Source organism: Marmota flaviventris, chromosome 9, assembly GCF_047511675.1.
Source record: "Marmota flaviventris isolate mMarFla1 chromosome 9, mMarFla1.hap1, whole genome shotgun sequence".
NCBI lineage: Eukaryota > Metazoa > Chordata > Mammalia > Rodentia > Sciuridae > Marmota > Marmota flaviventris.
The window spans coordinates 55906897-55934477 of NC_092506.1; the positions used below are offsets into that span (position 1 = coordinate 55906897).

A 27581-nucleotide genomic window follows, 5' to 3' on the forward strand; every position below is an offset into this window, starting at 1 on the left:
AAATATGTAGATAGGGTTTTTGGGCAAATAGAAGAAAAGTCAAGTACAAGATCATAAAATGAAATGGATGAAGAAGCTCAATGTTAAAACATAAAAAATGGTGTATTGTAATAGAAATTCAACCTTCAGAGGATCCTCATTTATGAAGAGTCCGCTCTACCGTAGTCTCACAGCATACTGAGCCTGCTGTACTGATTTCATTGCTCATGTCCTTTCTTTCAAAAGAGGATCCTGGTCAAAAGTCCCAAATCCCAGTGGGCACACACACTGTGTCTCCTGGGAAGAGTAGAGACCAAAACCCTCTTGAGGAATTCAGTTCTCTTTCCTTTGTCTCTACATGCTACCTCTTCAGTTTCCATCTGTTAGTCACAGTTTCCATCTGTCAGTCACAGTTTCTGAGGGCCCAGGGTCCTGTGGACAACCCGCCTCAGTGCAGACTTCACTTCATTATTCCTTAAGCTGTAGATGATGGGGTTCAGCATGGGAGTCACCACTGTGTAGGAGAGTGACAGCAGCTTCTTGTTCTCAGGAGAGGTGTTAGATCGGGGTCGGAAGTACGTGAGGATTGCAGTGCTGTAGAAGAGGGAGACAACCAGGAGGTGGGAGGAGCAGGTGGAGAAGGCCTTGCGTTTTCCCTCAGCTGAGGGCATCCTAAAGATGGTGGAGAGGATGCGAACATAGGACCCCAGGATCAGCAAGAAAGGGAAGAGGATGAACAGGACAGTGGCTGTCAGGGCCTCCAGTTCAAACAGAGAGGTATCAGCACAGACCAGGGCAATGACAGGAGGGCTATCACAGAAGAAGTGGTTTACTCTGTTGGGACCACAAAAGGGAAAACTGAAAATCCATGTGGTTTGGACAGTGGCCACTGGAAACCCTGAGAACCAAGAGGCAGCTGCCAGCTGGGCACAGGACCTACGGCTCATGATGACTGGGTAGCGCAAGGGGTCACAGATGGCCACATAACGGTCATATGCCATTGTGGCCAGGAGACAGCACTCAGCAGCCCCAAAGAAGAAGAAGAAATACATCTGAGTAGCACAGCCAAGGAAGGAGATGGTTGTGTCTTGGATGATCAGGGTTCCCAGCATCTTGGGCACAATGACCAAGTTGAAACCTATCTCCAGGAAGGATAAGTTTCTGAGGAAGAAGTACATAGGACTTTGCAGGGCAGAGTCAGCTGTAGTGACCAGGATTATGAGGACATTGCCCATTAGAGTAATCAAGTAAATGGCCAAAAACAGGAGAAACAGTAGAGCCTGAAGCTCAGAGGAAAGGGTTGAGAAGCTCACAAGAACAAACTCACTGACCGTTGTCCAGTTTCCCCACATCATTCTCCTGCCCAAGATTTCACTGGGCATTTAAACTCTAGAGAGGAAGAATTTTCCATGTTATTTTTACCCTGGTATACTATAAAAAAGGGAAGCTCCTGTGTCCTCATTCTCTGCATTCCTTGTTATAGTTGTTGAAGATCAAATATCTGTCCTCTCTAATATGTAACAAAGAAAATTTGATCAGTGGAATTACACATTTTTGGTAGAATTTCATTTTTTTCCAGACTTAACGAGATGCTCTATGCATAGCTACACATGACTTTTTTTTTTTAAATGGAGAATGTCCAAAGTCCCAGCTTCACGCTATGTTCCTACTTCTATCTCTATTTGACAGTGGTGTTAAGAAAGCTTAGATAAGTGTTTCTGGAGAAAGGAGACTTGATGCATATGAAAGGTGGTGAGATCAGTCAGGACATCTTTTCTGCAAAGCAAAAGGGTGGGAAGGAGAAAATCAGTAAATATGAACAGACATTATCAAATGATATCTAAAGAGGAGAGCTGAATAGGTCCAACTGAGGAGGCCCATACTTGGGAATACTTCACTATGTTGTAGGAACTTCCATTATTAAGCTCAGAAAATTTCAGTCTAAACAGAAAGACATACAACATAGAAATGGGTTTATATTTATCTCAGGGCTTAATGCTCTCCATGTGGCTGTATGTGGTCCAAGGGAACACAGACAGGAGATAGTGCCAAAACCATGGACCAAACCTAGATGTGTTGAGTATGAAGCTTTTCATCTATTACTCTTGGTTCATTTGTGTCTTGATTCTCAAGAAAATCTGAGGTTCGTATTTTATATGTAAGTAAAGTCCAACTCAAATATGCTAGTGTGACTAATACGATAAAATCCTATGAAAAAGAAATGGAAGATTTTGTTATTGTATCAATAACTAAGTTTCAACATTGGGATCCTGAAAACTTGAATGGGGGAATAAATCTAAAAGCATTTAGAATGTTGTAAGGTGCATTAAAAATGTTCAATAAATGCTAACCATTATTATTGTTACTATCATGATGATGATAAGGCTGACTCTCCTTTCTTTCTTCTGCTTCTTTTCTGGTACTAGGAATTGAACCCAGAAGCACTTTATCATTGAGATATGTCCCTAGCCTTTTTTTTATTTTTAAGACAGCATCTCACTATTTTGCTTAGGGCTTGGCTAAATTGCTGGGATCATAGGCCTACACCTCCATGCCCAGCTGAATCTACTTTCTAAAACCTACTTCTTATCCAAACAATAGCTCAAACAGCCTGTAGGCTCTGCTGTTCAATACTTAAGATGAGATATTAATTATTCAATAAATATTGATTAGCTTGGTGTGGTGGCACATGCCTGTAATCCCAGTGGCTCAGGAGGCTAAGGCAGAAGGATTGCAAATTCAAAGCCAGCCTCAGCAATGACAAGGCTCTTAGCAACTCAATGAAACCCTGTTTCTAAATAAAATACAAAATAGGGCTTGGGATGTGGCTCAGTGGTTGAGTACCCCTGAGTTCAACCCCTAGTACTACTACTACTACTACTACTACTACTACTACTACTACTAATAATAATAATAATAAATATTGATTATCTTCTGTAAGCCAGGTCCTGCTCTAGATACTGAAGATGATAATAAACAAAAATCTCTGCTCTCATAGAACTCACTTTCTCATAGGAAAGATAGGTTATAAACAAATGATTTTAGGAGAACATAAAGTATGTTAGATGGTATTCAGAGCAGCAGAGAAGAAAAAAGTAGACAATATGGGCATTTGGGATGTGGAGAGTGTCAGGGAAGGTTTCACTGAATAAATAATATTTGTGTAAAGTCCTGAGCAGAAGCAAGAAATGGAGTATGGGTAAAGCATAAAGGAGGGGCGGGGAGAGAAAAAAAAGAGAAAATTGTTTAAAAAATATTTTGCTGATTCCTTTTTACTTGTAAAAGCTTAACCATGTTATCACTTCTTTTATAAAAACTTCTTTGATGTTTCATCTATTTTCACAGTAAGAATGAACATCTGTGACAATGAAAATAAATATCACATTCTATTCTAAGCATTTTGAAGATATTATTTAATTTTCATGACATCTTAAAAATGCTGGTACTATTTATTAGGCAAACTTTACAATAAAGCAATCTGAAGCACAGAAAAATAGAGTAATAAATTTCTAAGGGTAAGCAGCCAGGAAGTGTGGGCATTAGGAAGGTATCCCAGATGGTCTGACTCCATGTCATGAATTTAATCATCAGTTGACACTTTCACTCATTTTTTTCAGAATAGCAATGAGTCTGAGTCCATTGCCGAGGACAAACTAGAGCATTTGGCATAGGGTGGCAGTATAAGAGCAAAGGAAGACCAATTTGAAAGATGGGGGAGAATTCCAATATAGAAGAAACACTGGAGAAGTGGAATACCATTTCCATTGTCCTTATTTTAGAATAATCATTACTTTATGACTATTTTATACTCTAGATAGTATTTTTCTTGAGAATAGAAATTGTGTAATTCACATTTTTACCCCAGTGCCTAGAAAGGCAGATGCTCAGTGTATTGTTACTGAATGAATTAATGGAAAATGAAGAAAATATGGGAAATAATCAGGGAAACATCTATGTAGATATAAGGTAAGTACAGTACACACATTCTAAGGAATTTAGACATAAACACAAAAGAATATTATATAGTATCATAAAATTAGCAAAGATATAAAGAATGATAAGAGAGACAAATCCTATTCATTCTCTTTTCCCAGATTCCAGTCCCCTACAAAGCTGATGTCACACCAGAATACTTTTTGTTTCCTGCACACACACAAAAAGAAATTTTTACCCCATTTTTGCATTTGTGCACATGGCTGTCTTAGAATCTTCTTAATAAGTACACATAATTTTCTGCTCACCTCATGAATCTCATCACTTCCTCTGTGAGGTTTCCCTGATCACCCCCACCCCCCACCTCCACTCCTGGAAGAATCAAGGAATTATTTCTTTTACTTTCTCAATATTTTGTGAAAATCTCAATTAGAGAACTTTTATAATTATGTATGTATATATCTATTTATGTTTTCTTAATTGTCAACACCATGAGGACAAATGAGACCACTGGTATCTTTTGCATCTAGCAGAGGACTTAACTCCAACTGCTCAATATTTAATGTAGACTAAGATTCAATTATTTTAAAAGCAGTTTGATGCCACTGTTGTTTCTTTAGTTGAGCCACTCAGGTCAGATTGCAGAGTGTTTTTTTGTTTGTTTTCATAGGTGCTATTTTAGGTTTTGTCTTCCAAGGTAAATTTATTTTGTTTAAAATTTTTGTTATGTTCTGAGAAAATATTTTAAAAACTTTATTATGACAGCTTGGCATCACTTAGCATACCATGGATGTCCACTTCCCTCAAATATTGAATCAAAATATTTCACAGGACAGAGTCAAGATCTTGAGACCTATCAGCTAAGTCATATTCCAAAATGGGTTCACACCAATTTTTACCTCTTGGGCAAAACCATCTACCTTTTTATTTTTTTAAAGAGAGAGGAGAGAGGAGAGAGAGAGAGAGATAGAGAGAATTTTTAAATATATTTTTTTCAATTTTCGGTGGACATAACATCTTTATTTCATTTTTATGTGGTGCTGAGGATCGAACCCAGCACCCCGCACATGCCATGTGAGCGCATTACCACTTGAGCCACATCACCAGCCCCCCATCTACCTTTTTATACCAGCAAACTTAAATCATTTTAGACACAGGTTGGGTATAAAAAAAAATACAATTAGATGTGCTAACACCTGAAACATACCTCTATAATGTACAATGACAATCTCATGAAAAAGTTCACCAAATGACTGAAATGCAGATAAACCATAAGCACTGAGATCTAATATCAGTTTCCTCCAGAGGCCTTTTGGTCATCCCCTTCTCCCACATGGTTATAATTAATCACTCTGTACTCTGTTCATCGTAGCATTTTAAAACACCTTTATCACAATGGTTTAGTATCATAATTATATTTACGAATGTGTCTTACAATACTCCTTGGAAACCCAAATCATTATCGTATCCATGTTACATTGCCTAGAACCTGGTAACTAATAACAAATTCTTGTAGGATTACCAATTAACTTTTTTTATTTTTTGGTACTGGGGATTGAACCAAGGGGTGCTTAACCACTGAGCAACATCCCAACTCTTTTTATTTTTTCATTTTGAGATAGGGTCTCACTAAGTTGCGTGGGGCCTTGCTAAGTTGTTGGAGCTGCCTGGGATTTGCTATCCTCTGATCTCAGCCTCCTAAATTGCTGGGATTATAAACTTGTGCCACTATACCCAGCTTAACTTTTATTTTAATGATATTACTTACTTGGTCTATCTATTTTTGCTATTTGTAAAAATAATTATTATATAAACTATTGTTATAAAGGTATTTAAAAATGGTATGACGAACACAAGGACACAGTAGTTAATTGCTAAGAGCCAAGTATATGATGCATGGCATTTTTGGTCGAAAGGTGACGCCAGCTAGCCATTGAGATGATATGATTATGTTAAGATTTGCATTCATATGGATATTGGACTCCTGCTGTTCACCTAGGCGGGCTACGGGACTCCTGGAGAGTTCCCATTGGTTGGGGAAGTACAGTAGGAGGGAGTTCCGGGGGAGGAGCTCTCTCGGCGGTCTGGGAGGAGGCCGCGTGGGTGAAAAAAATCTTCCCAGGCGCGTACCGGACATTGGCGGCAGTTTCAAAAAATAAACTTTGTTCCTGCTTGAGTGGCTCGTGATTTTGTGCCCAGCCAGACTGCGGCAGTTAATTATACCCATGTGAGGGATGGGGATGACCAAAAAGACCCTTGGAGGAAACTGACGTTAGATCTCAGTGTTGATATGGTTTATCTGCATTTCACTAACACATTTGGTGAATTTTTTTCATGAGATTGTTGTTGCCATATTAAAATGTTTTAAAATGTTAAGGTTCTTTGTCATGAAATTTCTTAGTGAATTCATGATGGGCTAAAGTGATCACTATTTTTAAATGTTTATTAAAAACAACCCTTTAAACAATATTTTAAATTATTGTCTGATAAGAAAGATGGAAATAAATGTAGAATTGTACATTATGCGAACTTAAATTATTATTGTCATAATTATTATTTTGATGTTTCTATACTTCATAAAGATTCTAAATCAAACCTTCTGATAAAGTGGTATTGGATAAATATAAAACAAAGTAATAAAAGTATAGCATAGACCTATGACAGTTGAAAGTGAAAAAAAACTGCAAGCACAACAGAGTTTAAGAATATTTTAAGGATAGGCAACAAAATGAATCTAGTTAGACATTGGCCAACATATTACAAAAGGCTTGGAAGACAAAAAGATTCTCAGATCGAAAATCCAGAAAGTATCAGAGAATCACTGTCATTGTACAATCAGCTAATAAAATTGAGGGAACTTTCATATGACTAATAAAAGTTTTCTGATTTTCCAAGCAGGGGTGTGATATTTTACAGGGAATGGTAATTCTTAAATTCAGAGAGGATTTGAACTTAAGGAAGAGGCAGGGTCTCAGAACTCCACTCACCTGGTCTTTGCTTTTCTCCTTTGCCATGAAATGCCCCTCCTGTATCTTATGAAGGCCTATCGATTGTAAGAAACATAATGTGAAACCTGATTCAAGACTTTGCATTTGTCTCCTTTCCATTGAACGTTCTCAGTGCAGTACAATTCAGGTACTGTTCTTAGTTCTTGTGCAGCATAGAGCTTTTGATAATTGTGATTGTGACTGTAGCCATCAGAGAGGGAGAGAGAATGCTAGGGAAAGGGAAGATTATTGGGAAAAAGTTGAGGTTGTCCAGTCAGCTGCATCTCTGTCCAGAGTGTCCCCTTCTAGGCATAATATCTGGGGATTCTGTGTTTTGTTCCAATAAAGAAGAACTAGATAATCTATTTAAGAGAACTCTTTGAAACTACTGCATAAACAATCGTTTGAGACCACATAGCTATAATGGCAAGGACTCTGGTATCATGAATTCAGAGCTCAAGTTCTGGATGTTAGTTTTTTAAGCTGCGAGACACTTTACTTTTCTGAGTTATGGTTTTTCTCAATTGTAAAATGTTAGTTATAAAAAATACCCTCCCCAACTGACAGGATGATTTATGAGAGTGATTGAGGTAAAATATATGCAAACACTTTGAGCTTTCCAAAGCATAGTATAAATACATAATCATTGGTTCTATCCTTCCCCAGCTTCCCTGATTTGTTAAATCCTGTAAAACTCCATGTCCTTTGCATGAAATCTCTAATGCCATTCCACGTCTCTCAGAAATGTGTCAGAGAGAATATATTTCTGGTGGTGAGCCATTCTCTTTACAAGAAATTTCAAGTCTATACCCCTTTACTCACCTCCTGCAAGTGACGTCTATGTAAATTCCAGAGAAGCCCTGGTCTGTGTCAGTCACTCTAAAGCAGCCTTGGAAAATTTCTGAATGAGTGACTCCAGGGGAGTCCTAAATTATGGCTTTTCTGTACAAGCAAGGCATTCCAGAGAAGTCTTTGATTCTGTGTTTGTCAGTCATTCCAGAGACCCTCTGGGTTCTGCTCATCTCAGTCCACATTGCTGGTGGATTCTGAGTTGTGCCTTTGTCACATTCTCCAAAGAGCTTCGTCCCAGGGCTATGCCAGTCACCCCAAGTAAATCCTGGGCTGTTGCTGGTCTAGTCCCTATAAAGAAGCTCTGAGCTGTGCAGCATTCATCACTCCAGAGATGATCTGAGTTAGGCCTGCGTCAACTACTCTAGAGGATTCCAGCCTGGGTCTCAGGACTATTTCATTCCCTGCTGTTTATTATAGGGAAGTGATTCCCCCAATATTTCTTCTTCCTCAAGTGGAATCATAGATTTAATTTCTGACAGTGTGAGTTTTGGAGAATTCCCAGGAGTGCCAAAATTCATGAAAATTCTGCATTCCTATAATTGGAAGAAGGTCTTTATTTCAGCTTCAACTTTTCCGGTAGATGTGAAGCTTTTGAAGTAGTTGTTTGATTGTATGTTGCTTACTAAAAGCAAAGGGACAAAACTCAGTGGTCTTTTTACCCTCCAGGGTGTGGACTCCAGAGAGAGAGATTAAAAGAGCCTGTCAGTATTCTTTTATATATCTCCCATACTTTTAAAAAATTTATTTATTTTGCATTACAATTCTTAATACACCATTATACAATAATTTATCATATCTCTGATTATATATAAGGTATGTTGACACCAAATATCTCCCTTACTTTTGATCTTAATTGGCTGGTTCTCAGGAGTGTTTCTGACCTTAATGCTGGAGGAGAAGTTTTCAGGCATAAGAAAGACAATCAATTAATCATTGTTTAAACCAAGTGAAAATACTAACAAAGACAATAATCAGGTGGGGAGGTTATTAATTCTAGGTTAAGATGAGGAAAGAAAGTGTTATTGTAATCCCAACCCTCCTGGAATAGGAATTGAAATCAAGAGAGTAAGGTGTGGTCAGTGTTTGGGACACAATTTCCTCCAGAAGATAAGGGGTTCATTCGTAGCCTCAAGTGGATATCTGAACATTTCTCACAATGCTTTTGAAGTAGTTGTTTGATTGTATGTTGCTTACTGAAAGCAGTAACCACATTTGACTTGTTCATTTTTATTTGATTGTTATCGAGCATGGTGCCTAAATATATGTGCTTTAAAATGTCCACAAGTCATATTCAACATAATTTTTGTCTCACTCCCATCTAAAAAGTTTGAGATAGTTTGTTTTGATTAAGATGGCACTTTCAAATTATGCCTTGTTCTATAGGATTCTCCACATTCTCAACACAAGCAATAATAGAGAGGTGGCTCCATGGGTGAAAAAGAATAGCTATTTATTGTTTCCTCTGGTAGTCCTTTTCTTTGTCTAGTATATACTCCAAATCCTTGTTAGATCCCATGCTTAGTTGAGATTGCATCTAAAGACAACAAGTAGATACAGCTCCCTTATCTCTCCCTATCATTCTTCCTCTCATCCTTTTCTTCTCCCTCAGTCTCACTGTAGAATTTGCAAGAGAAGCAATTTTAACATGGGTTCCAATGGCAAAAAAAAAAAGCAAAGAGCCACTTTGAATGTTTTTCCTTTATTAAAAAAAAATTTCATTGGTTGTCTAACATGTACCAGGCACTAAGGATTTCATAGTAAATTCACCTTGCCTAATGGATATAAAGTTTAAAAATAAAAACAAACATCAAAGTATCATATTAAAATTACATCATATTCAAATTATAACTGCAATGAACATGTAACTTGAAGAAAAGCGTGTAGGTGCAAAAATATCAGCACTATGTTCTTTTACCCAGAACATATATATGGACATGAGGGACTTAGATAATGATGTTATTATGAATAGCAATCTCAAAGGTTCAGACATGTATTTGGATGGCCAAGATAGAAGGCTTAAGAGGTAAATCAATAATTATGAGTTACTTTCTGAGTCCTAGCAATCTCAAAGAGGGGTACTATTTAAGTGAGAGATAAGAACTATTGCTGCCCTATATTATGATGTGCCATTTTTTAGTCTGTTGGGAAAAATAAAGATGCCTTGAAAACGATGTATTCAATATATGTTAGACTGTATTGTTTCTGATGATTAATTCATATCCTTGAGGGAGAGTTTGAATATTTGTGTTTGGTTCAACTTACTCATGAAAGGATTCAGAAAAAAATCTGAGGATGGAGTCCTTGAAAGGAGTGTCATTTGCTTTGTGCAGCTTATGGCCCTTGAAAAGTGGTACTGACTCCCATGACAATCTATGGGCTGCCTCTCAGGTTCAAGACTGTCACATACATCCGCATCATCTTAGTACCAAACACTGTTATTCTAACTAAAGCACTGCTGGCATTTTTATTATTCTATTATTATTCATGTTAAATATCCACTGTGGCAACCTTCAGCCTCACTGAGCTCTCTGCCTGGATGGTCTCTGTTGTCTCCTAGGTACCAACTGTTGTTTCTGGTAATACTTTGGTTTCAAAGATGCATATATTTTGAGTCTGACCCTAATAGTTACTCTATTTCTTCCTAATATTTTTAGTGCAAAGATTTGCAAAACATAAGGTATTCAGGAGTGCTTATGTCATATTAAAATAGAAACACTTGTGTGGGTCTTATTTTTAAAGTTATAGATACTCTGGTGGACAATAAATGTAAAAATAAACACATAAAAGTGTACACAAAATTTAAATTTTGTATTGATAAACTTAGAATAGATGCATACAGGAGAGAGTAATTCATGCTGTATGCAGAGACTTAGTTTTTGGCTGATTCTGCAGTGTAGACAAAAGCCAAGCCTGGGAAACATTCCTTGTCAAAAGGTGAGGAAGTGAATAGCCTTGATACTCGGCTCTGCTGCTAATAGTTACCAGATGTTCCAGTCCAGTGGGTTTTCTGGGTACAGCAGGGTAGTTGCAGAATGTTCCTGACACTGTAACAGCAGGATAGTTACAGAAATGTTTCTAGCTCTGTAACTTTTTAGTGCACAAAGAAGGCTCTTGAAAACTCTCAAGCCTTGAACAATTTACAATGCCCCTATAGTTAAATTTTCTGATTATGAGATCCTATAAAATATACTTGTGGAGCTAGTTCTGGGTTACTGTTTCTCCATCAGAGGGCAACGTTCCACTTGGCCTGAGATTTTTAAGGTCTCTGTGTTCTTCTCCAGGACCCCACTGGAGATCCTTGGTACAGGGGAACTTTAAAAAGAGGAATCAAATGAGGAGATTCTCCTGGGAGACGTGCATATATAATTTTGAGATCCTGACAAAAGAAGAGGTCACTATGTAGAATAGCAAAACTTTGAGGCAACAAAAGAAGAGATTGCAGGTAAGGAGTGCTTATCAGTAGCGGGATATCTATCAGTGGCTGGTTGTAAAACATGGGAAATTCAGGTTCTCAAGAGAGGACCTTTTATGTGCAAGTGCTTAGAATAATGCTTAAAGCTCAAGGGTGTCCCATTAAAAGTCATCAGCTTGCTGAATTTTTAAATTTTGTCAGTGAAACTTGTCCCTGGTTCCCAGAGGAAGGCATTTTAAATTTAGATACCTGGGAGAAGGTAGGAAAGCAGCTGCGAACTCGCTATACTAGTGAGGGTCCAGATAAAATTCCCATACAAACTTTTACCTTATGGTCATTAATTAGGGACTGTTTAACTCCTACTCAAGAGGAATTAAGATTACCCTCTTCTACCCTGGCAACAGATCTAAGACAAACTTTGGGTGGGTGTCAGACTCTAAAGTCTTGTCTGCCCTCTGCATCACCTCCCCCTCCATTGGTTATGGCGGCAAACTCAGCTACAGGTGGTAAATCATTGCCCTTGCAATATGAACAAGAATTAAAATTTGAGGTGAATCAAGATAAGCATCAGCGGGCAAAGAGAGATGTTTCTGATAATAACAAGGACATAACTAAAAAGTTTGCTGCTTTGACTTTAACTGTACCTCCAGTGCCCTCTACCTTAGGTGCTAAATCAAGAAAATCAACTGTTTCCTGGCCGCTGGCTTTGTCCCCATTCCAACTGAGCTTACTAGAGGCTAGACAGGCTGGGGAAGATATTTCAGGCTTTCGAATTTTTCCTGTAATTGAAAGGGCTGATCCAAATAATTCTGGACAAATGTTACATATGTGTGAGCCTATTCCTTTTAAGACCTTAAAAGATCTAAAAACAGCTTCTAGGGCATATGGGCCAACTTCCCCATTTGTTATTAGCTTGCTTGATACTATCTCCAATAATGCCCTGACTCCAAATGATTGGCAGGTTCTGGCTAAGGCATGCTTGAGTCCTGGAGATTACCTAATGTGGAAGTCAGACTGGGTGGAAGCCAGTGGTGAACAAGCAGTTAGAAATCAGACACATGGTGTAAATATTACTACAGAGATGTTAACAGGGACTGGAGCCTTTCAGGGTTTACAAAATCAGCTAAATTATACACTACAAGCTTATCAGCAAATAAATATATGTGCAACAAAAGCATGGAGGAGTTTGCCAACAAAAGGAGAAAAAACAACAGATATCAGTAAAATTAGACAAGGACCAGATGAGCTTTATGCTGATTTTGTGGCTCGCTTGTATCAGGCTACACATAGAATTATTGCAGATCCTGATGCTGGAAATATTCTGGTAAAACAACTGGCATTTGAAAATGCAACTAAGATTTGCCAAGATGCATTACGCCCTTATCGAAAGAAGGGTACTGTGAGTGACTTTATTCATATATGTGCAGATATTGGGCCATCTTATATTCAAGGGGTGGCTTTTGCCACTGCATTAAAAGAAGTTTTTCATCCAAACAAGCAAAAAGATAAGCTCAAGGGACTTTGTTTCAATGGTGGTGAGTCTGGGCATTATGCCAAAAATTACAAACAGTGCTCTAATTCTGTAAAGGTTAGTGGGAATCAGGGTTATCCAGAGATAAGCCTTCGATGCCAGCTGGGTAATCACTGGGCAAAGGAATGTAAATCACACACAGACATAAATGGACATCCTTTAGTCCCTCAGCAGGGAAGCTGCCCACTGGGCCAACCCCGACCCCGACAAACAGTGGGGGGTCTGTCACTTACCCTACCTAGGCTGGGGAAACCTGCAAACCCTCAGTCAGGGACCTCTACCATGCCAACTCCTAGAAGCACAGGATTGGATCTCTGTCCCACCTCCATGTTTGTATTGATTCCAGAGATGGGCCCACAGGCTATTCCTACAGGAATTTATGGTCCCCTGCCACAGGGTGTTATGGGCCTTATTTTGGGAAGAAATAGTCTAATAATGAAAGGTATTCAAGTGTTACCAGGAGTCATAGATCCTGACTATGAAGGAGAAATTAAGGTCTTGACACAAGCAATTAATACTACTGTTCAAATTCTTCCTGAGACTAGAATAGCACAAATTGTTCTTTTGCCTTATAGGCTGACTGGTAAAATTCTTTCTCTGGAACCTAGAAAAGAAAGAGGTTTTGGCTCCTCTGATAGGGTATATTGGTCACCATTGATTAAACAGGGATATCCAGAACTTGAATTAAAATTAAATGGAAAATCTTTTCAAGGTGTGATAGAGACTGGGGCTGATGTCTCTGTCATTGCCCTAAAGAACTGGCCAAAGTCTTGGTCTCTAAATATGGCCTCTGCAGACTTACAAGGTATTGGTCAGGTTTCCCTGCCCCAACAAAGTGTTCAACAACTTAGATGGGAGGATCCTGAAGGTAATACCGGATTAGTTAAACCTTATGTCCTTGATAATCTTCCTTTTAATCTCTGGGGAAGAGATATATTAGCTGACAAGGGTGTCCTATTATTCAGTTCCAACTCAGTGGTTACCTCTCAAGTGTTAAATCCAGGTTTTAACCCTATTAAAGGATTAGGTAAAATGCAACAAGGTAGACCACTTCCAATTCCTGCCTCTCACCAACAAGGGCCAAAAGAGCTAGGCTATAATGTTTCCTCATCTTTTAATTAGGGGCCTTCCTCAACTCTCCAACCCAGAAAACAGTAGCCCAAATCATCTGGCTTTCTGATGAACCTGTTTGAGTTGATCAATGGCCCTTAACAGGAGAGAAGCTTCAAGCAGCTCAGTTATTAGTACAATAACAGCTTCAGGCTGACCATACTAAATTTACTTTTAGTTCTTGGAATACTCCTATTTTTGTGATTCAGAAAGTGTCTGGAAGACGGAGACTACTGCAGGACCTTAGGGCAGTCAACAAAACTGTGGAGGTGATGGGCCCTCTACAGCCTGGACTACAATCACCTACTGCTGTTCCTTTATCCTATCACTTATTTGCACCCCAAGGATCATAAACGCTTTGCTTTTGGTGTCCCTGTGGAAAATTTTAAAGAGACAGTTAAATGATATTGCTGGAAAGCGTTGCCACAGGGTATGGCTGACAGCCCTACTTTATGCCAACTTTCAAAAGTTTTCTCCCTTTCAATGTCTGTGTGAAGGTCACACAGTTCATCCCCAGCAATTCCAAATTAGGAGAGACACTTTATGTACTCTCAATGACTTCCCAAAACTCCTGGGTCACATTAATTGGTTATGTCCTTCTTTAAAATGAACTACGTAAGACTTGGGACCTTTGTTCAATATCCTCAAAGGAGATCCCTCTCTGTCTTCCCCTCAGCAACTTACTCCAGAACCTAAAGCTGCGCTGACTTGGGTAGAGTCTGTTTTTCAACTGGCTCAACTTATAAGGGTTGGCCTAAATAATCTATTCAAGTACTAATTTTTCCTACTACTCATAGTCCTATGGGAATCCTTTGGCAAAAAACAGGAATTATAGAATGTCTTCACCTGCCACATTCTCCTTCTAAATCTTTAATACCATTTCATTGCAAAAGCTCCATATTGCGTGCAGCAGCTCTTAGAGCTAGAACCTTCTTTTACTATAGTACCTTTTACTACTGTGCAACAAGATTTGCTTTGGCAGTACTTCACAAGTTGGCAGATTATACTTGCTAATTTTTCTGGCCAAATAGATAGTCACTACCCTGTTAATAAAATTTTATAGTTTGCTCCTATGACCAGTTTTGTTTTCCCTAAAATTGTTTCCACTAAACCAATTTCCCTGGCTCTAACACTTTTTACTGATGGATCCAACTCAGGTAAGGCTAGAGTTTATAACAAAAAGAGTCTAAGGTTTTTCAGACAAACCTTTCCTCCACACAGCATGCAGACATAATTTTTGCCCAGCATCAATTTAAAAAATTTTTAAAAATTTGTTCTAAGTAGTTATACATGACAGTAGAATGCATTTTGATACATCATACATATATGTAGTATAACTTCTCTTTCTTCTGATTGTATATTATGTAGAGTTACACCAGTTGTGCAATCGTATATGCACATAGGGTAATAATGTCTGATTCATGCTACTATCATTCCTACCACCATACCCATTCTCTTGCCTTCACCCGCCTCTGTCTAATCCAGAGTACCACTATTCCTCCCTAGGTCCCCACCCCATTGTGAATTAGTATTCTCATATCAGAGAAAACATTTGGCCTTTGGTTTTCTGGGAACTGGCTTATTTCACTTAGCATGATATTATCCAGTTCCATCCATTTACCGGCAAATGCCATAATTTTATTATTTTTTTAAGGCTGAGTAATAGCCCTGCAACTATTTTCATCAGAATCTGTAAATATTTACAGTGATAGTGCTTATGCAGTGGAGGCATCTCTGGTGATTGAAGCGACCACCATTATGAGGCCAGGGTACAAAAGGACAGTCAGCTAGGTAATGAATAATTGAGTTGGGTTGGGAAGATGGAAGTTGATTCAAAGGGATATGAATACCTTCCCTTTCTCCACCTGTTGCCAAGATTACCTGCCTCCAGGGAATTATTTCTCCCTGGAAGGAGTTAATGAGTAGCCCCTGTGTGGCTCTCTTTCTACCCCTACCCTTGGGTGGGTTTGTTCCCACCCTTGAATCACTCTACCTTTTGGGTCATGTAGGCAGGATGGGAGGAGAGAGCATGAGAACAAAGGAAATCTAAAATGTATAAAAGGGGCAGGACATCCCCACTTCCTTGGACACCCAGCTCTGGGGCCCCTTCTTTTTGGAGAAGTCTATCTCTGTTCTATCCTTTAAATAAAACTTGCTTTGTATGACTGTCTTGGCATTTCTGGGGTGTTCAATCTTCAACACCGGGTGAATGGGACTTGGCCCTGATTCTCATCACTGGTATCATCTCTGGAGGTTGCACTGAGACCGTCACCAAGGTAAGCTCCTTTACATGCACCCAACATATTTTGAGGTGTGCCTTTCTCTTCTGTGCCAATAATGGGCACCCTTAGCTAATTAAATGCAGTTAGTGCAAGCTGCCATTGTACAAGACTCAGGTGACAGGATTCATAGCCTAGATGGTTGTCAATCCTCTGTCTTGCAGGTCAGGCATTTTGGGTTCTGCCAAAGCCATTTCTCACTATCCTGTCCGGTCTTGGAGTACTTCCCACATGAATACACAATATCTCTAATCCCAGTCTGTCTTTGGGTGTGTGAAGATGGAAAAAGGGTTGAAACAACTGCAAGCTTCTGCTGGGGCCACTTCAGTGAACCTCAAAGGTTCCTTCTCCTGACTCCCCTCCTTACTGCCCAAGGTGTGATAGAGACTTGTGGCAAATGGACAATTAAGTCGCACTGGTAAAAGCCCCAATAACACATTCCTCTGGATGAGCCATACTGCACTCTCCTATGCTCACTCCTTCCAAGCAACCCACTCCCCTCATTGATCGAACGCTAGCCATGGAAAGAGGGACATTTTACATGGAGTGGTTCATAAAGAAATGCCCGAGTTCTCTTTGTTTGCATATTAAACCTTTATAAACCCATAAGGAATATTTCCATTGTTGTTGCAGGGATTATTCCCATTGTTGCTTCTGTGCTCCAATCTGCTCCACAAATTTCCTTGGATGCACAAGAGAGGCACTTGCAATTCACCCCTTCCATAAAATCCTCCAGGAAAAGGGCGTTAAGCATCTAATGACCACTAGATGTCTTCCTTACCCTCTGGAGATTCCTTTAGCCCACAAAGCAGAGAAATGTATCCCATCATTGGCTTTTTTCCCCCCTGTGGATTATCACATTTGGAAGTTCATAGTAGCAGGAGATGATCAGTGATGCCTCTAGGTGTGATTTCTCCTGGGTCTTTGGCATGGGGTGAACAAAGTTCCTAGCATTCTGTTAATTAAGACAGTAATAGAATTTGGCAGAGCCACATGGTAAGAGATGGATGTCCTGGCCCATCAGAAGCTCATGGGGAGAGATCCCTAATGAACTGGACAGTTTTCTCTGGCATGGGTGCCTGTCTTTTTTCTTACTCAGAGAGGAGCTTTGGTCCTAAAAGTTATGCCAGGTTCGCCACTAGCCTAAATACTGAAAAACTGGGATAAGTTTGACCCACAGATGCTCAAGAAAAAGTGTCTCATTTTCTTCTGTTTCCAGGCCTAGGAAATTACCTAATCACAGTTGGAAAAATGAACTATTTCATAATTTTCTGCATCCAACCTGACCTTATTATCAACTGGGGGAATAGAAACTAGTCCCCGAAGGAAACATAAATTATAGGACCACACCTTAAAAGACTGATTTTATAAAAGAAAAAAATGGTTAAAATGCCTTATACATGAGGCTTTGCCTCTCGAGCTCAAAACAGTACCTTCCCTTATTTAGCTTCTGCCAGATCTCTATCTCTCCAAGGCTTGCATTTGAAATGTAAGTTTCAGAGACTTACAGGGCTTGCAAGGCTTGCAGAGAACTGATTTGGGATTGAAGAAAAAACAATGTTACTTTTGAATTCAAGCTGCTTGTGCAGCCTGACTGGCTATCCTACCATCCTGCTTTCTTAAAAAGTTCCTCCCCTAAACACTACAGTACAGGAAGGATAATAGAATGATAGCATATATACTAGTCTTCTTTACCTTGAGAATCTTTACCTGAGGATTTCAGGACTCTTACATTCTTTAGATATCTAAACTGACTCTAATCTGAGCCCCAAAGTGCACTCTGATCTGATAAAAATGTTCTGCATGGTCCTTTACTAGAGTAATTACAGCCCTGTCTTTCTTCTTTTTTTTTTTTTTAACTCCTGATTTTTCTTTTTTAAATTCTATTTTGAGCTCATGGTTTTATGGTGAATCCACATTTGATCCAGTGTACCTTACTTAATGTATTTTTTCTGATCAGTCTTATTTTATCTAACTATAGAGGTTTTTACACTCTATCTTTATACAAAGGCCAATTTTTCAAGGGCTAGCTCTCAAATACAGTGGGAAAAATTTCCTTTTACAAAATCCTAAGAAGGACATAGACATGGTGACATTGGGAATAAATCTGATAGCCATCGAGGACAAGAGGCCATTTGAACTTTTGATTTCAGTGTCCATCATGTCTGTCAGACTACCTAGCATTTCCAACTGTACAGGCCTGCTTTGTATTTAAGTCATAATGTAAAAATCTGATAGGCCCTATTTTAATTTCTAACAGGTCAAGGCTAATAAAGGCTTATAATAAACATCTGCAGTATTGCCTCTTACTTGTGGAGATTCACCTACAAACAGATACAAGATCTGTGTTTCTGTCTGTTTTATGTATGTATGCCCACCTGTGTTTTATATTGTTGTGTCTACATATGTGCTTATGTCCATAACATGTACATGGTATCAAAATAGTCATATAGAAAAATGAGTTTCCATAAATCAAAATTTAAATGAGATATGGATCCAAATACCTTTTAGTTAATATGACTTTAAAAGCTTGATTTAAATTAGGTAAATGGATGAGAAGAAACATGTATTTAAAGTTATTAACTCACAACTTTTTCTAGATGGTCAGATAGTTAAGTGTATTGGTTTCTATAAAATGTCTAGAATGTAATATCCATTGCTTCTATGATTATTCTTCAACAAGAAAGAGATGGCTCATACTGTTAACTATACTTGTGTGATATCTTGGTTTTTATAGTTAAGAATGAGTAAATTAGATTTAACATCAATGGGATTAATCTTCATAAATGTGTCTGTTAGGGGAGATATCAGCTTAATTTACAAAGTTAAAATGCTAAAACATCAACTGCTAAATATAAACTTAAGTACTCTTAACTTTTTAAATTTCATAAGATAATATATTTAAACATTATGTGTGTTTTCATATATTGATAAATAAAAAAGGTTTGAGATTGCTTTATTTCTGTCTTCACTAAAGCAAGAATACTAAGAGTGAAGATTCTATCAGGTGTAATTTATATGCAAATAATAAAAGAGGTTTCAATTAAAGTACTATAAAAACATAAATCATTTCACCTTATTAAAATGGAGTAATTTTTTTCTAAGTCCAAATATTTTATAACGGTTGTTTCTGGATGTGAATATTAAAACAGGGTTCAACAGCTAGAAAAGAAATATAAGAAGGTTCTCGGTGTGAAAATATATTTTAGTATGGAAAGTAGAAGGAAAAATGTTTCTGGATGAAAAATTCTTTTGTATGGTAAAAAGCCGTAGAATGTCTAAGTTATAGAAGGTTTATGGAGGGAAAATTTCAAAAATGTGTAACTAAGTTGGTTATATGTAAGTAGCACGATCAGTTAAAGTTATTTAAGGCTTTTTCCTCAGGTCAAATATAAATGTACTGATATAAACCAAAGTTTAATCCTCTATGGGTTGAAGTAACAAAGATTTCTTAAAACATTAATCTGACCTTATCTATCAAGACAATTTCTTGTGTCTGTTAAGTTTTATTATTTAGAGGAACTTGTCTTAAAGTGATTAGGTTTTGCACAACTCTGGTTAAACAACAACTATTATTTTAGAGAATTACATTACATTACTGAGTCTAAAATTTTCTTTAAAAGCTAAACCTAGGGGCTGGGGATGTGGCTCAAGCGGTAGCGCGCTCTCTTGGCATGCATGTGGCCCGGGTTCGATCCTCAGCACCACATAAAAAAATAAAATAAAGACAACAACAGACACTAGTATGGCAATATGTAAATCAATGGATGTGTAACTGATGTGATTCTGCAATTTGTATACGGGGTAAAAATGGGAGTTCATAACCCACTTGAATCAAAGTGTGAAATATGATATATCAAGAACTACGTAATGTTTTGAACAACCAACAATAAAAAATTTTAAAAAAAAGAAGTTGTATCCACCGAAAACTGAAAAATAAATATTAAAAAATTAAAAGAAAAAGCTAAACCTATTAATATAAGAACATCAGTATAATTGTGATGCTATTACTGGCTTCTTGGTATAATAAATGTAGTCATATCTTCCAAATATACAAGTCTTTAAAGTATAAGGTTTAGAAGAACATCTTATCAAGCTGGTGTTCTTCAAACTAAAGTTTAAAGTAAAAGTTTGGATTATAAAAATTGTGTTTCTTGGTCCATAGCTATTATACGAAATAACTATGTTTTTACTCTTGTTAATTTCATTTTATATTTTTCTTATAAACTTTATAACTATTGTTTGTTAGTACTTTACAGAAGTATAACTTCTAATATAACAAACTGAGTTAATTTAAGATAATAGGCCAAAATCTATAAGACAAATAGGAGGTAAGGTTGACTTCCAGTACTAATAATGACCCCAATTAAACAGAAGGACCAAAATAACTATAAAGTTATAGACATTAAAGGTAAAACCCATTAAGCTTATTTAAGACTGGTGAAACTGGCTTGCTGGATGTCTAAGACCAAAGCTTAAAAACTAAAGTTAGGGAAGTAAAAGGGACAAGGAAAAATTGCCAATATTTGGCTCTTGCCCTCTGAGTCAGCTTAAACTCAGGGAACAAGGAGACTTCTCTAAGAGCTTTGCAACTCTGGGTCACATGACCTCCAGATCAGGGGGATCACTGAGATCCTAGAGAACAGAAAGCCAATCAGTGAACATGCTGCAAAGAGGAGGGTCATTGGAGAGGGAGATGTCCCTTATGCTTCCAAGGGAAGCCACCTGGTCAAGGAGACCCTGACCCATCCTGGCAGATGGCACTAAATGTGCTAAGAGGTTGCTCCCAAGTTCCTAAGAATGAGCCCCTGTGGGTAATCAGCTGACTCTTAAAAATAGATAGGAACAATGTCAGTTTGACCAGCTTTGTCTTAAACATCCAGCAAAACAGTTATTACCAAAACAGAGCCATGCCTTTAAAAGGAAAGACAATTGCTCTTTTAATGTAACTTAAGATGTACACTTGTATTAGCCCCACCAAGAGCAAGTAAGACTGGAGGCTAAAAAAGAGGAATTCTTAGATAGGAGTGCCTGATAACTATCAAAAGAGACTACCAGAGTCAGAAGTTTTCTTAATCAATAGTCATTTTAAGGCTTACAAATCTACCCAACCTCCTACACAGGTAGGTTTGATCTATGTTTGCTAGTATGATTATCTAGCTCTAAGTAACAGAAATAAAGGGATCTCTACTAAATACAGAGGTTATGCCAATAAAGAAATATTTTACAAAAATTAGATGACATTAGATATCTTAAATATATCTTACGAGGACATCTGTGACATTATTAAAACTAAGTGCTGTGCTTACAATCCTGATAACTCTGGCAATGTTAAAAATGTACATTCCCAAATAGAAGCCATGTCCTCACTGGCTTTGTTAGGGGAACAACATTTTAGCTCTTACACTTCCTGGTGAGAGATTACTGGTTTCTATTATCACGATAATCATTGACAAGTTCCAGCTGCTATGACATTTATTTTGCATTAATCTCATTCCTGTACTCATATCTTCTTGTTTCTCTCATAGAAGCACCCACCTCCATGATGACTTTACAACTTGTTGCTTCCAAACCAGACTTTTGTCATAAACCCCTTGACTGACCCAAAACCTTCTTAAATGGGAACCCAAACTGCTTGCCCCACATCTCCCCCTCTCAGCTTGAAGCAGCCAGAGCGGTCATCGTCCATTTTCCCTTATGGCAGTAAGGGTTTCCTTCTCAGAGGGAGGTTTAGGCTGGGGGGGGGGCAAATGACATTTTGGGTAAATAATAAATGATTATGCTGAGTTAGAAAGTTTGAAGCTGATTCAAAGGGAATGGAATGTGAATACCTTTCCTTCCTCCACCTGTTGCTAAGTTTACCTGCTTCCAGAGAATAATCTCTCCTTAGAAGGAGCTAATGAGTAGTCCCTGTGTGGCTCTCTTCCTGCCTGTACTCCTGGGTGGCTTTGTTCCCATCCTTGGATCATTCCACCTTTTGGGTCATTAAGACAGGATGGGAGGAGAGAGTATGAGAACAAAAAGAATTTAAAATGTATAAAAGGGGTAGGACATCCCCACTTCCTTGGACACCCATATCTGGGGCCCCTTCTTTTTGGAGAAGTCTATCTCTGTTCTATCCTTTAAATAAAACTTGCTTTGTATGTTTGCCTTGGCATTTCTGGAGTGTTCAATCTTCAACACCGAGGGAATGGGACTTGGTCCTTATTCTCATCATTGGTATCAACTGGATATACTAATGCTGAGATATCAGTTCAGCTTTTTAAATCTTTATAAAGCACTATCCAACAATGATATTATCCATGTTTTATTGGGCACATTCAATGCTCATTCAGGTGTTACAGGATCTTAGTATAAGGAAACAATGTTATATCAGTACAATGTGTATCACCTTATTCCCTAGCCCAAGTATCACAAGACCTACATCATTAACATGTTTCCAGTTTATGCAAAGAATTTTATCTTACTAGGGAACAGGCCCAGACCATAGTCAAATAATTCTCCCAATGTGTTATTCACTTCCCGATCTTATTAACAGCCATAAATCATTGAGGCGTTAAACCAAATCACATTTGCCAGATGGATGTTACACATTGACAGGAGTTTGAAAGATAACGGTGGGTACCTGTGTCTATTGACACATAGTCTCGTGTTTTTTTGTTTTGTTTTTGCTATAGTACAAACAAGAGAAAGTTCTAAACATGTAATTAATCATTGCCTGGCTGCTTTTGCAGTCGTGGGCAAATTCCAAGAACTCAAAACTGATAATGGTCTGTCTTATGCCAGCTCCTTTTTTCAACACTTTTGTGCTTCCTATTATATTATTCATAAGACAAAAAATCAAACAATGCTAAGGACAAACAATAGTAGAGTGTGCCAATAAAATATTAAAGATTCAACTTCAAAAACAAAAATGGGAAGAGAGGTATTATCCATTTCCACAGAATCAATTACATTATGCTCTTTTTACTTTAAATTTTTTGAACAAACAACCAATGGAAGGCACACTAAGTACAAATCCTCTGACTTGGGGTGATATCAAGAAACCAGTGAATGAATGTTGTTGAGAGTTAAGGAGCCTCTGTGACACAGGCTACCATGTTTATAGCAATGCTGGCCATTGTAAGTTTCCAGGTACATATGATGATAGGAGAAGATAGGAGAAATTTTCTGAACATATTTTCCCAACCCTCCTGTAGTTATTCTGCTTTCTGGGCAGGAGGATCTATTCCAGTGTTCACAAATCTCTCTGCCATGGTGGTGGGCCAATTTATCATATTATTCTCTCATTAATTTAATTATACTTATTCTGGGTGTAGTGCTGAGGCCCCTATTTGTCAAAAAACTGAGTACTTACAAGTGTCCCAGGAATATAAAACATCCTATGGTGGCATTCATGTTGCCACAATTTCTGGTTCTTGAGATTTTCAAAAATATATACAAACCATTATTAAAATAGGGTTTCTTAATTCTAGTGATAAGAACTCTGTCAAATACCCTTTGCTTCCTTATTGCCCTAGTTCCACTTCCTTAGAATCAGGGACTTTTCCCCCAATGGCTAGATTGTGCTAACTTAGTTCTTGTAAGACATAACATTTCCCAGTGTGAGTCATATGTCCTGGATTGGTCCCATAGATTCAGTGCATCCTCATAATGAATTCATTACTCCTGGGGGATTTGTTAGTAAAATCTTGACCACAGGTTCAGAAAATATTCAGAAGGATTTATGGCTTCTAGCTGCTGCTTTGGATTTTGTTAACTTTACTAGTCCATCACTAACAGATGTAACCAGTGGTTGTACCACTAGCCCGTGAGCATGTGTTCGGTCTCCTTATGTATTATTAATATAAAATACTAATATCATAAAAATGGACAGTGAATGATGTTTTGTACAGGTACTAATTGTACTCTCTAATTGCATGACTAGACATAACAAAGATCAAGATATTTGGTTTTATAATAGCCTTCCTTTTTTATGCTTCCCACTAGTATTACACATGACTTGTATCAAGATAAAGGGCTGCAAGTTCTTCAGGAACTTCATAATCAGTTGACTTGATCATGCTGTGCCAGAGGACTTGTAGTCTTTGGTATTGTTATCCTAAGTACTGTAATTACTTCTGCAATCACTGACTCCATTGCTCTTGTGAGAGGCATCCAAACAGCCTATTTCGTCAATACTCTGGCCTTTCAAATTCAGGAGGTTATTGATAATAAACCTAAAGCTAAGTTAAATGCTTTAAAGATACAGTAATGAGCCTAGGTGATCAGATATAAAGTCTTAAGTTCAGACAAAAATTATGATGCCATGTTGCTTATCAATTTATTTGTGTAACACCTGTTCCATATGATAGTTCCCAATGGAATTGGAAAAAGATTAAAATGCATCTATTAGAAATTTGGAATCATAACAATGTTAGTTTACATCTCTTGCAACTGCATCATTACATCCAGCCATGCAGGAAAGTCAGATTCCCATGTTATCTCCCGCCAGTTTTGCAGAAAACCTGTTAGATGACCTAACTGGTTTCAATCCTTGGAATATGCTAAAATATACTACATGGTATCTCATAGGGTTTGTTTTCTTTAATTTTGTATTGTTTTTTGCAGTCAGCTGCAAGCTCATCAGATCCCAGTTCAACACCTCCAAATAGACATGCATTAGTTGTAGTTAAAAAAATTAAAAAGGGGTAGATGTGTACAGTAAATGAGCCCTGGTTGTTGGCTGATCCTGTGGTATAGGCAAAAGCTAAGCCTGGGAAACATTCCTTGCCAAAAGGTAAGGACGTGAACAGCCTTGATACTTGGCTTTGCTGCTAATAGTTACCAGATGTTCCATTCCAGTGGGTTTTCTGGGTTCAGCAGGGTAATTGCAGGATGTTCCTGACACTTTAACAGCAGGATATTTACAGAAATGTTTCTAGCTCTGTAAATTTTTAGTATACAAAAAAAAGCCTCTTGAAAATTCTCAAGCCTTGAACAATTTACAAAGCCTCTATAGTTAAAATTTCTGATTATGAGATCTTATAAAATATACTTGTGGAGCTAGTTCTGGGTTTCTGTTTCTCCATCAGAGGGCAGTGTCCCAGTTGGCCTTTATTGTTGCTATGCAGGTTGAGGCAGTGCTGTCAGAGGAATCACAGTGGAACATTGAAAGATGGGATGAATTTGGCTAAAGTAAAGGTGAAACAAAATCTTTCAAGAAGCAAAAATAGAATGCCAAAATATCACCAATGGTAATTATCTTAACTATGAATTTAGAAATTTGAATGAAAGTCATAACTTTTCTCTGATTTACTTACCTATATTTTTCTTATTCTTCAAAATTTGTTTCATTCAAATTAAAATTTCGTTGAATTTTTTTATATGTTAAATAAGGAAAATTCCAGGTGTTTTATGACAAATGCTATTGATGAAAACAAAACTACCAGAAAACAAGCATACTTATAAATTGCTAATGGAAATTTAAAATTGTGCAATCACTTTGGGAGAAAACTTGCCAATATATAATATCATAAGTGTATTTACCTTTTGCTCAAGATTTCTAATTTTTAGATTTACATCTGTCACATGTAAAACAGAACTATAAAAATACATAAGGATAAAGCTATTCTTTGTAGCATGGTCTTTAACAGTAGATAATTGGTTAAATAAATTATGGCATGTCTACAAAATAGAGTACTAGGAGGTTGAAAAAGAGTGAGAACTATTTTTGTGGTTAAAGAATACTTATGCTGGAGTTAGGATCTATTTTAGCTTCAGTGAAAGCAGCACCATGACTAAAATTAGTGATATTACTTTAACAAAGTATAAGAACCTAAATATGGGATAGACAACTTATGGAGCTCAGTTCATTCTTCCTGGGAAAAGTGTAGTGAGGAAAGAAATGATTATCGAGGTTATACATGAGGGTTATGGATCCACTTTTTCTACCCATTTTGTATAGCAATAAGCTGAAAAGAACTAACTAAAACAACTTCAAGGGCATGAAAACTGAAGTAAAATAGTGAGAAAAATTTTGTACTGGGAGGGATCACAGGACTTTCCATCTGATAAATAGATGGTCAGATTTGGCTAAAGGAAAAAAATGGCAAGATGATTTGTGATAAGGTTTTTCTTCTTTTTCTATGTATGATCCATGTTTTAAAGTTACTAGCAGTTTCATACTATCCAAAATGTATGTTACACAGGAATATGAATATCTGAAAATACTTGGCCACACAAGTGTTGAAAGACCAACACTACCAATAAGAAAAAAAAAAAAAAAAACAGTTGATAATGGGTAGGCAGAGAAGCTTTTGTGGGTGGCAATAAGACATCTAAAATATTTCTGTATTCCTTCCTCTTTAGTGAGCTATCCAAAAGCCATTTCAGGAATGGAATTTCATTCCAATGGACATGTAAAAAGTGGCAGAGAGGAAACTCAAATGTGAGACTGATTGTGCTCCATTTAATGAACTTTACTCTTATATCATAATGTCTATAGGATGTGGCTTCTGAGAGCTAGGGCCTTGTGGAAGGTCCTGGTCAGGGCATTTTTCACCTCATTATTTCTCAGGCTGTAGATGATGGGGTTCAACATGGGAGTCACAACAGTGTAGGACAATGATAACAATTTCTTGCTCTCAGGAGAATTATTTGATTTGGGCCGGAAGTAGGTGAGGCTTGAAGATACATAGAAAAGGGAGACAACAAGGAGGTGGGAGGAGCAGGTAGAGAAGGCTTTGTGCTTCCCTTTAGCTGATGGAATCTTGAGGATGGCAGCAGCAATGCGAGTGTAGGAACATAAGATCAGCAAGCAGGGAATCATGACGACCAGAATGGTCCCCACAATGGCATAGATCTCAAAACGTGCTGTGTCTGCACAGACCAGCCTCAGCACAGGTGGGCTGTCACAGAAGAAGTGGTTCACCTTGTTGGTGGCACAGAATGGAAAGCTGAAGAGCCACGTGATCTGGATGGTAGCCACAGGAAAGCCTGGAAACCAGGAGGCAGCAGCCAGTTTGGCACGTGTCCTTTGGTTCATGAGGATTGGGTAGTGCAAGGGACTGCAGATGGCTACATAGCGATCATATGCCATGGTGGCCAGGAGGAAGCATTCAGCCACCCCAAAGAAGAAGAAGAAATACATCTGAGCGGCACAGCCAGTGAAGGAGATGGTTGTGTCCTGGGCAATGAGGGTCCCCAGCATTTTGGGCACAATGACTAGGTTGAAGCCAATCTCCAAGAAGGACAAGTTTCTGAGGAAAAAGTACATGGGACTGTGCAACATGGGGTCAGCCAAGGTCACCAGAATGATGAGGCTGTTTCCCATGAGAGTGACCAAGTAGATGGTTAGAAATGTCAGGAAGAGCAGTGACTGTATTTCGGTAGGTAGGGAAGAGAAGCTCAGGAGGATAAACTCACTTACTCTTGTCCAGTTTTCTGCCGTCATGGATGTAGGCATAAATTCCCAGTGTGGTCACGAAGAGAAATTGTTGATTGGGAGATTCTGCATT

General features: G+C 38.0%; 3 protein-coding genes across 8 annotated transcripts in view; all 3 read right to left on the reverse strand.

The window, feature by feature from the left end:
• Nucleotides 1-27572, reverse strand: part of Znf215 (zinc finger protein 215) — a 68022-nt gene extending 40450 nt beyond the window's left edge. The window contains exon 1 of one of the 3 annotated variants that reach the window (XM_071616412.1): nucleotides 27494-27572. The gene's annotated coding sequence lies outside the window, so the exon portion shown is untranslated. The remainder of the gene's footprint in view (nucleotides 1-27493) is intronic. The other 2 variants (XM_071616417.1, XM_071616413.1) reach the window with 2 other exon arrangements.
• On the reverse strand, nucleotides 1-27581 carry Or10a4 (olfactory receptor family 10 subfamily A member 4). 4 transcript variants are annotated; one of them, XM_071616419.1, is made up of 3 exons: nucleotides 27494-27581; nucleotides 2331-3150; nucleotides 1-1755 (listed from the first exon to the last, which is right to left on the reverse strand). In XM_071616419.1, the coding sequence occupies exon 3, from the start codon at nucleotides 1359-1361 to the stop codon at nucleotides 387-389; it is 975 nt and encodes a 324-aa protein (XP_071472520.1). In that variant the 5' UTR covers nucleotides 1362-1755; nucleotides 2331-3150; nucleotides 27494-27581; the 3' UTR covers nucleotides 1-386. The 4 variants fall into 4 exon arrangements, with proteins under 4 accessions (XP_071472520.1, XP_071472521.1, XP_071472519.1 ...); XM_071616420.1 differs by lacking the exon at nucleotides 2331-3150 and adding an exon at nucleotides 6900-6955 and having other exon boundaries at nucleotides 27494-27573; XM_071616418.1 differs by having other exon boundaries at nucleotides 1-3150.
• Nucleotides 26564-27529, reverse strand: LOC114098251 (olfactory receptor 10A5). Its single transcript, XM_027942393.3, has one exon. It carries the CDS (start codon nucleotides 27527-27529, stop codon nucleotides 26564-26566), a length of 966 nt encoding a protein of 321 aa, XP_027798194.3.